The sequence below is a fragment of the Amblyomma americanum genome, chromosome 1, assembly GCF_052857255.1.
Source record: "Amblyomma americanum isolate KBUSLIRL-KWMA chromosome 1, ASM5285725v1, whole genome shotgun sequence".
NCBI lineage: Eukaryota > Metazoa > Arthropoda > Arachnida > Ixodida > Ixodidae > Amblyomma > Amblyomma americanum.
In genome coordinates this window covers 393,302,101-393,318,237 of record NC_135497.1, presented here as the reverse complement: position 1 = coordinate 393,318,237, position 16,137 = coordinate 393,302,101, and the positions used below count along the sequence as shown (strand labels likewise).

The 16,137-nt window shown below is 46.1% G+C and overlaps 1 protein-coding gene across 3 annotated transcripts in view; it reads left to right on the top strand.

Moving 5' to 3' along the window:
• The window catches only part of LOC144115722 (growth hormone-inducible transmembrane protein-like), a 36,174-nt gene that overhangs the window by 14,000 nt on the left and 6,037 nt on the right, over nucleotides 1-16,137 (top strand). For all 3 annotated transcript variants that reach the window (XM_077650201.1, XM_077650200.1, XM_077650199.1), the window contains exon 7: nucleotides 8,615-8,786. In XM_077650201.1, the coding sequence (XP_077506327.1) occupies nucleotides 8,615-8,786 (172 nt within the window). The remainder of the gene's footprint in view (nucleotides 1-8,614; nucleotides 8,787-16,137) is intronic.

The window sequence follows — 16,137 nt, the reverse complement described above, 5'->3', positions numbered from 1 at the left end:
GTCTACAAGAGACAAATTTAGGGCCTTAAAAAAATAATTTTCTCAAGAATTATACTGTTTTCCGCCGCGAACGAGAGCAAGCGAGCAGGCTGTCAGGAGGTGTAGCCATCATAGTGAAAAACGATGTCCCGGCTCGTGAGCTTAAACTAAAAACAAGACTTGAGGCTGTGGCAGCCACTCTGCTTGTGCATAAAACCATTACAGTGTGCTCTGTATATATTGAGCCACTGCTGAAGGTAACATTCCATTACTTAGAGGTTCTTTTAGAGCAGCTACCAGAGCCATACCTAGTAGTTGGCGACTTTAATGCACATTCTCGTTTTTGGGGAAGCGAGAAAACGAACGCTAGAGGGCAGCACATCGAGGATTTTGTTCTATCCACTAATGTCTGTCTGCTAAACTCGGGTAAACCTACATACTGTTCCCCGACCTCGGGGGAAATGAGTGTTTTAGATTTATCTTTTAGTTCACCGTCTGTTTTTAGTGATTTTAACTGGAGTGTTTTAGATAATTTATATGGAAGTGATCATCTTCCTGTAATAATAAGTCTGTCATCCTTGCCAACAGTTAGTCAAACCGACTTATAACAATACCGCTTTTAGCAATATATCGGATATAGCAATGGACAGCCGCGGCACCGTCACCTTTGCAGTGTGTTCTATGGCAAAATAAACCGCTTATAACAATGCTATCATACTAGATTGTCGGTTATAACAATTAAATGTAATCATTTGGAGCCAACCCTCAAAGGAAAAAACTCGCAAACGCAGCTACCACGCCAGCCAAACTACGCTTACGGCGCAAAAAACGTGCGCGCGTATGCGGAGCCGCCCGCACAGTGGCCATAGCGGCTGCGAAAAAATCGCGTGACGATGCATATGAGGCGAGGGCGCATGGGGTGAGCCGGAGAAGCTTGTATGACTCGGAGGAGGAGAAAAGACGGGCACTTTCCTCTGGGCAGAGGTGGAGAGGGTAGGGAGGCGCTTCCTTTTGTTGCTTTTGTATCCGCGCGGGGAGCAGTCCATTCTGAGGGTGCGCTGTCCGTTGAAAACGCGTCACGGCATTTCAGCGTGGGCTGCCCCATCTTTCCCACTTTCTTTGGCTCCTGCTTCACGAGCTGCACATGTTCCGAGGGCAGCGTACAGCATCAAAGCACGTGCGTTGCCAGCGTGGTTTTTATCATCTGCCATCACCGGCCTCGGTCCTGCTGGTTCTGCAAGCCCATCGGATTCCTCCCCAGAATTTAACAATGGACGATTCTCCTTCAGGAAGCGCGGCCAGCGTGGCTCTACCGGATCAACTGCGGCAGAAGAGAAAGCGAGCGGCAATATCTTTGGAAACAAAGCGGAACATTTTGAGGGAGCACCGAAGTGGTGAAAAAGTGTGCAACTTAGTACGCAAGTATGGCCTGTCACAGCCAATGGTTTCAACCTTTATCCGCAACGCGCTGAAGATGACTGAAAACAAATGCCATGCTAGTGCTGGCCATGCTATGGAGGACGACCGGAAGAGGATTCGGCATGGTGCCTACAAAGACGTGGAGGAGGCACTGTATCAGTGGTTCCTTAGCGCACGTGCTATGAACTTGCCAATTAGTGGCCCGGTTTTAGTGGAGAAGGCGAAGCACTTTGCGTATCTCCTTCAAAACACCGATTTCCAGCCTGGTGGTGGCTAGATTCAGCGCTTCAAGGAGAGGCACGGAATCGTCTAGTCGCTCGATGTCGACGCTAGGCGGAAGTGGTTGGAAGAGACACTGCCGTACATCCGCGAAGCATATGCAGACTGGGACTTGTACAATGGTGACGAGACCGGGCTATTCTTCCAAATGCTTTCGTTGAAGACGCATGCACTCAAAGGCGATCCCTGTAAGGGCGGCAAGCAGAGCAAAGCGGGCGACCGTTTTCCTCTGTGCGAATATGGACGGCAGCGACAAGTGCCCCACATTCGTTATTGGAAAATCTAGGAATTTCCGTTGTTTTCGTGGTGCTGTGAGGATTCCAGTTCGTTACCGTCATAATAAGAAAGCGTGGATGACGCGTGGACTTTTCCGCGAGTGGCTGTGCGAGTTCGATCAGCGGATGCAGCATGAAGGCAGGAAGGTGGCGTTGGTCCTTGATAACTGTACTGCACACCAGAGTGCCCAGAAGCTGTCGCATGTGAAAATTTTCTTCCTGCCGCCGAACACGACTGCAGGCTTGCAGCCCATGGACGCAGGTGTGATTGCGTGCTTCAAGGCATTGTATCGCAGGCATGTGTATCGCAGGCTTGCTCTTAACCTGGACATTGCTGTGCGTGAAGGCCGACCCGCTCCAGACTTTAAGATTTCGCTCCTGGTGGCTGTTCAATTCATTTTTGGGGCATGGGCAGAAGTCAGCTCCTCCACCGTCATGAATTGCTTTCAAAAAGCGGGCTTCGCGCCGGGGATATCAGTGACGCGGAGTGTCGAGAAGCTCCCGCCGATGGAGCGATTACAGAACATTGGTCTACGGTGCGCGGTGATGACGGCGACGCGGAAGGGCTTGAAGAATTCTTGCACGCCGACGATGCAGTCACCACAAACGAATAATTGATTGACGAGGTGATCGTTGCAGCAGTCACTGGCGCGGAAGACGATGACAGCAGCGATGACGAAGATGAACCGGAGCCTGTACAAGTTGTCTCTCATCAGGAGGCCTCAAGAATGATCGAGTCCCTGCGGGACTTCATTTTTGCAAAAAACCTTTCACTCGGACATGTCCAACATTTGGATGCCCTCCAGAACGATGTCAGCAAGACTGCCGCGAAGCAGTCGAAACTCACCGATTACGGGTTTGTTTCAGCAAAGAAGTGAGAAGTGCAAGCTATTTTGCCCTGTTTAAATGCTGTCAAGTTTTCATGTTTTCTTTGGGTTTTTTTCGGGCACTAAGGGATTTTTCAAGCTGAGAGGCAGCCGCAGCAACCTTCTCGTATTTTTTACCGTGCCCCTTTCGGTGCCACCAAAACGATGCCTCGGCAGAGCTCGCATGTCACTTGCCTACCGTGACCCCTCTTTGCAGTTGTTATGCTTTTTTTCGTGCAACCCGTTTATAACAATTATCGGTTATAACAATGGAATTTTCGTGGCACTTGAACATTGTTATAAGTGGACTCGACTGTATTCCGACAAAACCATGGCGTTGGAGACTGCAATTAGCCGACTGGGCATTGTTTACAAAAAAAGCCAGTTTAGAGGATATAATTCAAGAAAATCATAGCATAGATGAGATTAATGAAATGTTCACAACATACATTCTTTCTGCTGCACATGTATCAATTCCGAAATTCACAGGAGTGGTGCGCCAGAACTACAAAGTGTGGTTCTCACGAGAATGTAAGGAGGCAAAAAAACGACAGAATAAAGCCTAGGGAGTCTTTCGGAGATACCCAACACGCGAGAATCTTATTTTTTTCAAAAAGGCGAGAGCACAAGCGCGGACTTTTATACGCAAGGACGAGAAAACATCATGGCAAGCTTGTCTCTTCTATAAAACAGCTCAACCACATCAAAAAAAAAAAAATGTGGGAGCAGGTGAAAAAATTAAATGGCAGCTTCTCACCATTCATAATCCCTCTTTTGACGACACCTGGCACACAGACAAGCATAAGGGAACAGGCAGACATATTAGGGGAACACTTCACTGCAGTCTAGTTTATCACATTATACCCAGTCATTCCTAAAGTACAAAACTATGGCCGAAAAGCAAAGACTGCCCACAAGTGGAGGTGCAAACAAACAGTACAATAGATTAATTACCCTCCAGGAAATCACTAGAGTACTGTCTGCCAGAAAAATAACTGCTCCAGGACCCGCCCAAATACACTATGAAATGCTGGCAAATCTTTCCCAGCCTGCTGTAGAGACACTTTGAAGATCCTTTAACAAAGTATGGGCATCGGGGAAAATACCTGAAGCCTGAAAGAAAGCAAATATTGTGCCATTTCTTAAACCCAGGAAGCCACCAACATCTCCTAGCAGTTATAGACCCACAGCCCTTACCAGTTGCCTCGCCAAATCCTTTGAAAGTGTCCTGAATATAAGATTAACTTTTGTCCTGCAATCCTGCGAACTTCTTGATATCCATCAATGCGGTTTTCAAAAGGGATGCTCCACAACAGATCACCTGGTTCGTCCAGAAAATACTGTCCAAGAGACTTTTGTTCATAAACAACACTGTCTTGCTGTGCTTTTTGATTTGGAGAGGGTATACAACACGGCCTGGAGGTTTGGGATTCTTCATGACCTTGCCGAGCTTGGCATCCGAGGCAGAATGTTGAATTGCTTAAAAGACTTCTTATCCAACTGTTCATTCCATGCCCGCCTAGGTACAACCCTTTCGAGGAATTTCATCCAGGAAAATGGAGCACCTCAGGGGTGCATTTTAAGCACTACCGTCTTTGTTGTAAAAATGAACTCTCTTAGTAAAATAATCCCAAGGTCTGTTATGTACTCAGTCTATGTAGACGACCTTCAAATAGCTTGTACATCCTCAGATATATCAACATGTGAAAGACTAATACAATTAACAATAAATAAACTGGCAACATAAGCGGATAAACATGTTTTCCGGTTTTCCCCACAAAAATGGTGGCAATTCTGTTCTCACTAAAAGGAGGTGTATACATACAGATCCCACCCTTCACCTTAACGAAATAGTTGCCCGTGAAAAATGAACATAAATTTCTAGGTATAACATTTTATAGAAAGCTCACTTTCCTGCCTCACATTAATGCCTTGAAAAAGAAAGTCACTCGATCCCTGTGCATATTCAAAGTACTTTCCCGAAAACACTTGGGTTCTGATAGGACATGTCTTCTACAAATTTATCGCTCCGTATTACACCCTACCTTAGATTATGGAAGTATAGTTTATGGCTCAGCGAGCCCATCATATCTGAAACGGCTGGATCCGATCCATAATTTAGGCTTGCGTCTTTCCACTTGTGCATACAGAACGTCACCTATAAGCAGTCTGTATATAGAAACAAACAAACCATCACTTACAGGCAGAAGAACGATGCTCACGTGTTCCCACATTCTAAAAATCCGTTCACTACCTAAACACATCTGTCACCAAATAGTCACAAAGTTCCCATCCAGAATACTGTTTAACAACAAACCGCAAAGTACCAGGCCACTGCTCTTGCGTTTTGAAGAGATGTGCCAAAATCTCGGTGTGCTGGACACATTGCCTGGCATTGCTGGAAGACTAGATCCACTGCCGCCATGGTACAATTTCCCGGAAATCTATGATCTCACTCTTACACATTTCAGCAAAAAACAAACTCCAAAACAGCATGTATTGCAAGAATTTTTTGCACTCCAGGAGAAATACAGTACTTGCACAGCTTTTTATACAGATGGCTCAAAAACAGATGTTTACGTTGGAAGTGCAGTGATACAAGGGAACTGCCGTCAAATAATAAGGCTTCCTCTGTGTGCATCAATCTTCACTGCCGAATTTTACGCCGTCTATGTAGCCATTGAGCAAATAGTAAAGGAGAACCTCGCAAACAGCATTATTTACACAGACTCCCTAAGTTTACTTACAGCTCTGCTCTCTAGAAATGCAGTCACTCCTATACTTGGTGATAATCATACACAACATAGTAATAGCCACAGCTAAAGGACAAAACCTAAAACTCTGCTGGGTACCAAGTCATATCGGAATTAGAGGAAACGAGAGAGCATACTGCTGGGCTTCTCAAGCACGTGACAAGCAAATCAAGAAAGTAAATATTCCATTAAAAGATTGCATTAACTTAATACACCGTAGCATAAGACAGAAATGGCAGTCCGCATGGGACATCTAAGTAAATAACAAACTACACAATGTACAACCATTTGAAGTCCTGCACTGGAAGTCCTGCACGCACCAGGAGCGTTTTAAGGAAATGATTATCTGCCGTCTTTGTATAGGACGCTCATACCTGACACACAATTTCCTACTGACAAAACAAGATCAACTTGTTTGCGAAGAATACGGAGACGAAGTTACAATTAGCCACATTTTATCGCCTTGTGCGAAACTGGAAAACCTAAGGAAAAAGTGCTTTACTCAATTTTAACCAAATGCATTCCTTTTCATCCTGCACTGCTTTTGGGAGATAATGCAATTATTGATATATCATGTGTTTTTAGCTTTTTCAAAGAAACCGGATTTCTCAACAGACTAAAATTTTTCACCCACTGGTCTGTTTGTATTTTAGTACACCTCAACCACTTTCTCATTCCGGAGAAAAGGGCTGAGGTTGTTTTATTTGATTGGTTAGGGGCCTCCAGTCCTTGCCCAGCCAAGGACGGCCGGTGAGGTTACCCGACCTCCTTTACAACTTTTAATGTTAGCCATTTATAAATCTTGTTTTTACTCTGAATACTGGGTACACGGAAATACCTTTTCAAGCTTTCTACACCGCCATAATATTTTATCTTTGTAAAAATCTGCAGAAAACTAATCCTTATACCTTGAGCTTGGCGCACGATAGCCTTAGTTGCTTATGCACCATTAAACCCAACACAACACCCAACTGACTTGGTAAATTCACCTATAGCGACCGCTCTAGCAGGCATTGTTAAATATGCCAATTCAATCTCAGCATTCGCTGGAGGTGTTGCATACCTGACGTGCCAGTATTTTTACATATTGTAGTTTTCAGTAGCATTGAAAAAGAAATAGTGAAGGTTATATTCATAACATACTTTTGCTCTGCATGTAAATATATTGTTTCACTTTATTTATTCTATTTGGAGAGTTAATGGTTTCTTGTGTACAGTAGCCGACGGGTAATTCGGACTCCAATAATTCGGACTTGTAGGATATTTCGGACCTCGATGAGGCACCGTCAGCCACCCCATAGAAGCGCATACATGTTCGCGATGGATATTTCGAACTTCAAAAGTCCGAAAGTTCGATTTTTTGGACTATATTCAGTCGCCTGCGGGCCAAAATTGGCCATCTTGTCGACTTTTCATTGGCGCAAAAGTTTTGGATTGAGGCGGATTTACGCTGCAGTTAGATTGGCTTGACATACTTTCGGTATCTCATTGTTGCCAGTGAGGTCCCTGCGATCTCTAGCACTTCAAGGTGGCAGTTATCGCTTGTCCCATACGTTGAAAATTGGTTGTTGGGGGAAGGAAATTGTGCAGGAGCTATGTCACATCTCGGCTGGAAGGGATAAAGGAGGGACTGAGAGAAGAAGGGAAGAAAGAGGTGCCGTAATGGAGGGCTCCGGAATAATTTCAACCACCTGGGGATCTTGAACGTGCACTGACATCGCACAGCACACAGGCGCCTTTGCGTTACGCCTCCATCGAAATGCGGCCACCGCGGTCGGGTTCCAATCCGGGTACTCCGGATCAGTAGCTGAGCGCCCTAACCACTGAGCCACCGCGGCGGGTCTCAAACGTTTGCCATTCGGCGTTTCGTCACTTCGGTTTCTCTGACCGCGTCGACCGAGTGGCGCTCAGTCTTCACGAAGTTACATCCGTTCACCGTTTTGTGCTTGCGTCCGGCGGTTCCGCCGCTTTGAACGAAAAGTGCCTTATCTTTGCGTGTGTTTGGCGAGCGGTATGGTGCACACTCGGGTTGTGGACAACATGGCCCCGCCGTGTCCGTCAAAGAAGCGTGGGAAGTATTCCAACTAAATGCGGTGACCTTGCTGTATAGCATGTGCAGTGAAAGCACAACTTTGGCGCAAATACAGGCGCAAATCGTCGCCAACAACAGAAATTTTCCGCAAGGTAAAATCAGTGACATTTTTTAGCCGATTTCATCTCAATAAAGTGATTTTTTGTACTTCACGAATTTTTCAGACTGTTCGATTATTCGGACCATTTTTCGGGTCCCTTCAAGCCTGCAAAATCGGTCGGCGACTGTATATAGAAGGACCACAGTTAAATCTCTCTCTGAAGCTGAACAGAACTTGCAGTCGAAGATATTGTGTAGAACGTTTTCAAGCCATTGTGTTATGAAGGGGTATAGCTGGGGAATGTAGATGTCTAATGAAAGCTTTGCATGCTTCGTGTCGTGCATGCAGGGCTCCAAGACACATAAAGAGTTATAAAAAATTTGCCATGTTAATATATTCTCTAGCTGAAATGGCTGCTATGGGATTATTGACGTTTTGCAAGTGCAAGTTATTGATAAGAACGCCACTGCATAGTTCTTGTTGCTTGTGTATCTGACTGCTTTCATACACTAAGTAGCATCAAAGCAGTGTTGCACAATAACTGGCATTGGTATGATGTCCATGTTTGTAAATTTTAATTTGAATCAGTTGATGGCATGGTTAAAGGCAGTGTGCAAAGTTTTTAATGTGGAAGAATGTCTGTTGTCTTTCGCAGTCATTGGTTGTTTTCGTAAACGCCTGATCATATACACGGCATTTATAAATAGGTGATCATAAGTTTATTTGTTTTGGGAAACCACTGAGTAGACTATTGTTCCTGGATATGATAAGGAATTCCTGCATGCACCGTATACATTCAGGAACACCTGAACTAATAACAAACCAGGCAAGTACCAGGCTGCCAGGTGAGGTGCAGCTTTCATTGCGGTTTATTATGCTTCAGCCTCGGTTTTTTTTCTCTGGCTGCTCAGGCTCCATGTTCCTGCCTCCCACCACGGCTCTGGGCGCTGGCCTTTACTCACTGAGCATGTATGGCGGCTTGGTGCTGTTTGGTGGCTTCTTGCTCTACGACACGCAGCGCATTGTCAAGATGGCAGAGACTTATCCATTATATGCTGCGCAGCCGTATGACCCTGTCAATGCGTGAGTATCAAGGCCATTTTTCGTAACCCAGGAAAAGCAGGTGCAGTTTTGACATTCACCAGTTCCGGCAAAACTCTTAAGCCTGGACTCCATGTGCGCGAAAGAGCGAGCGACGCGACGAGGCGGCGCTCGCTCCGTCACTTGTGGGCAACCTCCATGCAAGCGAAGGCGGCAGGCGACGCGCACCCGCGACGTGCGCAGCGGACTTCGTGCTTTGCGCACTCAAGCTTAGAAACACGCCCGTAACCTTTTCTCTCTTAAAATTTTGTGAGTGTGCCTCATAGTCAGGGCCAAAGGAATATTTCCTCTACTGCAGCGGTGTAACGGCAGTGGAGATAGCCAACGGCGTGCTTGCGGAGACGAAGTCACATCACGGGTTCACGGGGGAGGTGTGCTTTCGTTCAGTGCCTGTGCACTCCGGCATAGTAAAAGCACTCCCATAAACTGTCACCGCAATCTGATTGTAAGTGAGCAAACTATAATTTACCAGTGAGAATGCGCGCCCCGAGTGTTTCTGCACAGTTGGAGCGCAGCGGCACGGTGGATCGAGCGCCGGTACCCACGGCTCGACACGCATCTTTCCCTGCAGTACGCCCGCTCGCGTAGCCCGCTCCAAATGCTGTTAGCCCTCCGCACTCAACAAGTAGATTGTTTTAATTATTTAAATCATGCGTGTCTGCCTCTCAGCTACAAAACTAAATATTTTCTCGATGGTGGCGATGACCTAGACGACGCGCTGGTTTCGTGAGATGTGCCTGTGAGAAACCGTGGACAAACCGGAAACGGCTTTGGGGGGCTCTGATTGGCCAGTCGCGTGGGGGACTTCCGGGCGACAAGCGAAATTTTCTGTGGGTGCAGATCCGAGCGACATGGCAAGCGACACATGCATTTTTCTTCACGCGACGGCGTCTCTTACCGCCGTCGCCTTCGCGTTCGCGTGAGTTTTCGCGTACATGGAGTCCAGGCTTTAAGCAGTCAACAAAATACACTGTGACACTGGAGCACAGATGCACAGAGAACTGATATGCAGCAGATCAGTAGAGCTGTTTGGAATTATTATTATTGGCGGACTTTTATAATTATAATTACTACTTGAATGTGTGGCCGACTCTTGAGTGGTCTTTGCTTACTGGAGAGCCAGCGTCGCCTCTAATAAAGTAATATTGAACTGGTCATTAACGGGGGATGCTAGGCTAAAAGTTAACTTCTGAACTGCTGCACTAATTTTGATAAAATTTTTAGGGGTGGTTTGTCTTGTTGTCATTAGACTATATTTTAAATTTCATCACCCTAGCGCTAACAGGAAAAAGTTATAGCAGTCATATTGAGCAATAAGGCTTGTCAGCTTAGGAAAACTGTCATTTTAAAAATAATAAAGATATGCTAATATTGTTTGGGATTAGATACCTTCTACGTGGTTTACAGTGAAGGACAAGGCCAGTCGCATGTGTGTTGTGTTTTTTCTGTGTTTAAAGAAGTTTATTGTTGTCATTATATGTCGGACATCTGAAAAATTTTCTGTTAGAAAAGATTTAGGGATATAAAAACTACCTCGTCTTGTTCCTGACAAAATTTCTGTCCAGAAACTGCATTGAAAGCAGCTTTTGGAGGAGCAGGTTGGGAATTATAGTTTTCCTCACGGTTTTTTTTTCCCAAAAAGTGCAAACAGAGAAAAGGAGGTTCAAAGATTTCAGAAAAAACATGCTATTTAATTTTATGACCAAAAATAATTAATCAAAGTGCCCTGCTTTGCTGCATAGGTTGAGCCCTCCTTTTCAACACGATGCTGTTCTGTGGCAATTTCTTCAAGTCGTCGTCATCTTTTCTCAGCTTTACTGCTGTCCAGAACCCTTATCTGCACTCCTGAAATGCTTTCTTTGCTTGCTTGCTGGACGTGCTCCAACACAGCAAAAACAATGTCTGGCCTAGTGAGAGACTGGATATCGCAAAAACAACGGTGGAAGGTCACATGCTGTGTTTCAACCAATCCAAGTTTCTGTTTCAGTTTGCCAGCCACTCTGTAGTTGCCACAGCAAAAATATGCCTTTATTTTAGTTTATTATTTTTTTTGCTGTCTGTTGTATTCCTGATAGAAGGTTTCTCATGACTAGAAAGCGAAAAAAAAACATTCCAGCATGGGCATTCACTCCTCATTTGGTTTCTTGCCCCCTCTGCGGCTGCATCTTTAAAAGCACGTTCATAGGTGCACACTTCCAACGAGGAACACATACCACTGTCTGGCGAAAAAACTTTATTTTCTGCAGTGCAGATAACAACAAAACTTAGAAGTTTCTTTAATAAATCAGGAACCAAAAAACCACACAGATTTGAAAACAGAATTTTTTGGTGAAAATTGCCATTTTAGCCCACATCCCTCCTTAAGAAACTTTCCTTCTAGCTTTTGCATTTTTCTGCAATTCAGTTGAGCATTGCGGTTTTCCAGAAACTACTGTAAAAACCCGCGTATAATAAGAGGTTTTTTTCCCCATAATAAGCGTCCTAAATTTCCGCCTCGTACTATTTGCGGATCCGAACAAAAATTTATGAAGGTGCTCGAAGTTTTGGTTTCGTTATTGCGGCGTGGCTGCGGCTTGGATTCGTTACTCTCGACAAACGACATCACGATGTCGTTTCTTTGTTGTTGATCCTTTGGGTGTGCCGGGGGGCTGTGGTGTGCCATGTGCCTGTTGACAACGTGCATGCTCACATGTAAGCCATGCTTCGTGAAGTGGATGTTTTTGGGAGAGCAAGATGTCAGGGTCTCGGCAGTTTGGTCAGGGCAGTTTGGTGTCGTCGAGGGAAGCATTCATGGATGGCGACGACAGAAAGAAGCCCTTTTCGCATGCAGCGGAATGCCACGAAGCTTTCACGGCCCGAATAATGGCACATTCTCAGAAAATGAACTTGCCCTGACGGAGTTCGTACGGCAACAGCAAGCCGCGCATCTAGCGTGGAGCTTATGCAGGCCAAAGCTAGAGAGCTGGGAAAAGAAAAGGGATGCCACGCTCTCCTTCAAAGCAAGCAAGCACTGTATCCATCACTACATGTGTCGTGCTGGCTTTTCACTACGCCGGCGGACCTCGATTTCACAGAAACTGCCTGAAGCGTTCAAAGAGCTGCTTGTGAGCTTTCAGCGCCATGTTATTTCTTTGCGCAAGTCAAAAAACCTTCTGTTGGGCCAAATAGCCAATGCCGATCAGACGCCGCTTTACCTGGACATGCCAACACCCCTCAACATGCACGAGAAGGGGTCTAGACAAGTTAGTGTCCGGGCCACTGGCAACGAGAAGACGCGAGTTACAGTCCTGTTATAGTGCACAGCAGATGGCCGCGAGCTCCCCCCTTTCGTGATCTTCAAGTGGAAAACAATGCCGAAAAGTGAGGTGCTGCCGAAAAATGTCATTGCGGGATGTCATGAGAAAGGGTGTATGAATGAGGATCTAGTCTTGGACTGGGTAAAGTCCGTGTGCTGTAGGCAACCTGGTGCACTGTTGTCTCTGCCATCCGTTCTTGCGCTGGATGCGTTTTGTTTCCATTTGGCCGACTCAGTCAAGAGACTGCTACGTGACTGTGGCACTGAACTCATTGTGATTCCGGGTGGGATGACATCACAACTACAGCCCCTTGATGTTTGTGTAAACAAACCCGTGAAGGACGCAGTCAAGTGGTGCTACACAGAGTGGATTTGCTCAGGTGAGCCTGCAGTGACGCCAACCAGGTGGCTGAAGCGGGCTTCGCCAGCCACGCTGTGCAAATGGATCATGGACACGTGTGCGGCCGTCGCAAAAGATCTTGTGCTTCGTTCTTTTAGAAAGTGCGGCATCTCAAACGCCCTCGATGGCACGGAAGATGAGTACATTTGGGATAATTTGCCGGACAAAGAAATGTCCAGAGAAAGCGCTGGTGAAGAGGAAAGTGACCGAACTGAAGTGCAGGATGCGATTTGAATAAATGTCTTCTCTGAGCTTTCGTCACTCCTATTACACGTGGGTAAAACTTTTTTTTTCCATTTCGCGTCTCTAAAACTTCACCTCATATTATATTCGGGTTTGTATTATACACGGGTTTTTACGGTATCTCATTCACCAATGACAATCAGCTAAGCAGATCAAATTGTAGGGATAGTAGCTGTCACTTGCAGCCTTTTCATTTAACACACTGCAGTGGTAGCCCAGTGGTTTGAGCATCTGCTTCATATGCGGGAGGTGCAACATAAGCAGCATGAGGCGACGTTTTTCCGCTGGACTGCCTACTAAAAGGAGAAAACCATCTACAAGTACAACAACTCAAACAATACAGACTATAAGTCAGCAAAAACTGCTCTACTTGAGCAAAAACAAATCCGGGGAAGTCGCTGCAGAAAAAATTCATCGCCACGGAAGAAAGCTCCTCAACCACCGGACAAAGATAAAGCCAGTCACCTGCACATTAAGGACGTGGTTCAGTTCCCTCCTCTTCCAACAAGCCAAAATGTTGAGCCACCTTCCGTAGCGAGTACACAAGTGAACACTCCACAGCAGCCACGGTATGCTACCTGGAACCGCCCGCACGAAGGATCTGTTCGCCAAAACTCCGATAGTACCAGTTCCCTACTATGCTCACTTGTTGAGGCTGTCCGCACTCTCCTTACAGCACAGTCTTCGCCGGTGGCGAAGGCCATCCTAACAATCCTTGATTTCATCTCACCTTTTCTCGCACAATGGCGGTGGCAGTCAATAGACCAGCTACTCTCCCTAGCGTGCAAAGCATCCGTAACAAGGCCACCATCTTCCAGTGGAATGCCTGCAGCCTTCGTCCACGACTGTCTGATTTCCGACAGTTTGTTTCAAAGCGCCGTTTCTCTATCATTGTCATCTCACAATCCCGTCTGCGTACTACTATCCGTCTTTAAGGCTATACCGTTCTGAACTCGATGACAGGGGCTGACATCAGCAAAGGTCTTTTAGCTGTCCAGAAAGACGTCACCTCCATTCCACAACCCATATCTCCCGACTCACGGAATGAATATGTTGCAGCCTCCGTCAAGATCATGAACCTGTCCTTCACAGTGATCGTCGGGTGTATACCCCCACAAGTCAACTTTGACGTCGACCGCCTTCAGGATATCGTACGCAGTACCCCTGCGCCGCACATCATAACGGGAGACTTCAATTCACATCATCCTGCTTGGGGAGGCATCAGATCAACAGCCAGAGGGCGCCAGTTATTTGATTTCGCACAGTGCAACAATTCCACTTTCCTCAACAACGGCCAGGGAACTTTTTATCAAGGTACAAGATCGAGTGCCCTTGAAATTTTGATGATTTCTGCGCGTCTGTCATCTTCAACCTGGAGTGTCAACATAGAATCTCATGGCAGCGATCATCTACCACGTATATTGAAGTTGGTGGTGCTTTCTTAAGTTCACAGTGGCGGGTGGTACGCCACACGAATTGGGAAACAGCCAGAGGACGACAGTTATTTGATTTCGCACAGTGCAACAATTCCACTTTCCTCAACAACGGCCAGGCAACTTTTTATCAAGGTACAAGATCAAGTGCCCTTGACATTTTGATGATTTCTGCGCATCTGTCATCTTCAACCTGGAGTGTCAACATAGAATCTCATGGCAGCGATCAACTACCACGTACATTTAAGTTGGTGGTGCTTTCTTAAGTTCACAGTGGCGGGTGGTACGCCACACGAATTGGGAAGTTTTCGCTAACACAGTTGAAAAACTGGACCTCTCAAACCTCGATTATGAAAGCTTCATTGCTGCTGTAGCCCGTGCTAGAACGTCCAGCACTGAGGTTACAACTCTATCAAAAGTGCACTCAACTGCAGATGCTGAATATGAACGACTTTGAGCAACTTGCCGCTGAGCAGAGAGACGAGCTCGCAGAACGAATTATAAAGGAGACATTAGCATTGCTAGGCGTGCACAGAAACATGTTTAATGTCATTTGGACAAGCTGGCAAGACGGGAATGGCGATCCTTTTGTGCGAAGCTTGATAGAAGGCCTCTTTCTAAGGTATGGCGCATTGTACACAGCCTCAATAGTCAGCCTGCCCCACTACATCTTTTCGACTGCGTAGCTGTAAATGTGAGTATTTCTCATCTCGATGCAGCGGAGGCTTTCTGTTCCAAGATCACTACTCGATTAACAGCCATATCGGTGCCATTGCCTCTCCAAAGCTTCACCCTTTCACCTAATACTGCCCTCCTTGATGACCTGTTCACTATGGAAGAACTTCATGCGGCTTTGGCAGCTACAAATAAAAGATCGTGCCCAGGACCCAACGGTATAAGCTGCACTGCTCTTTCTCATCTGAAAAGCAAGGCCAAGGTTCAGTTGCTCTCAATTTATAACACCTCCTGGGAGACCGGCAGCCTTGAAATGTGTTGGAAGCATGCACGTGTGTTACCTATCCTCAAGCCTGGAAAACCATCGATTGACTTAAGCGCTTACCGTCTCATTGTGCTTCTAAGTTTTGTCGGAAAACTGATGGAGAAAATGGTACTCTCCCGCCTTACCTGGGACCTGACGAACAGGGGAATATACCCTTCGGCCATGTCTGGTTTCCGAAAAGGACCCAGAAGCATTGACAACATTATTGCCCTTACCAATTGTGTCAAACGCAGCAAAACAGAGCGGTCTATGATCATTGCTGTGTTTCTTGACATGAAGGGAGCCTTTGACAACGTCACACATGAAGCAATTCTCTCAGCGTTAAGCAATTCTCTCAGCCTTACAATCACTTGGCATTGGTGGACTGATGTGTAACTGGCTGTGTGACTATCTGCACAAAAGATAGATTTTCATCTCAAGAAGTGAAGGTGACACAGCTCTGCATCAAATATCTAGCAGAGTGCCTCAGGGGGGGATTTTAAGTCCCACCCTTTTCAATATCTCACTTGTTGTCTTGGAAAAAATGCTTGCCTCCTACAGTTGAAATATCCCTTTACGCCGATGACATCTGTATATGGTGTTCCGGACGCAACAGGCGCATTGTGCATGCCCGATTACAGAGGGCAATAGGCTGCATCGAATCATTTTCACGTAAGTGCGGTCTCGTTGTGTCGCCAGATAAAAGCTCAGCAATTGCATTTTCAAGGCGCGATCTTTCACGCTACATGCTGAAAGTTTCTGGTACCCCAATTCCATACGTTACTAGCTATAAATTCCTAGGGGTGACATTTGACGGGTCACTGTCATGGTCCCCACATGTACAACAGCTTAAAACGAAGCTCTGCTCTTACGCCTCTATCATCTGTATGCTCTCCACCACCAGAAGAGGCTGCTCTACACCTTCATTACTACGGCTGTATGGTGCGCTCTGTGAAAGCCTCCTACGCTACTGTCTCCCAGCT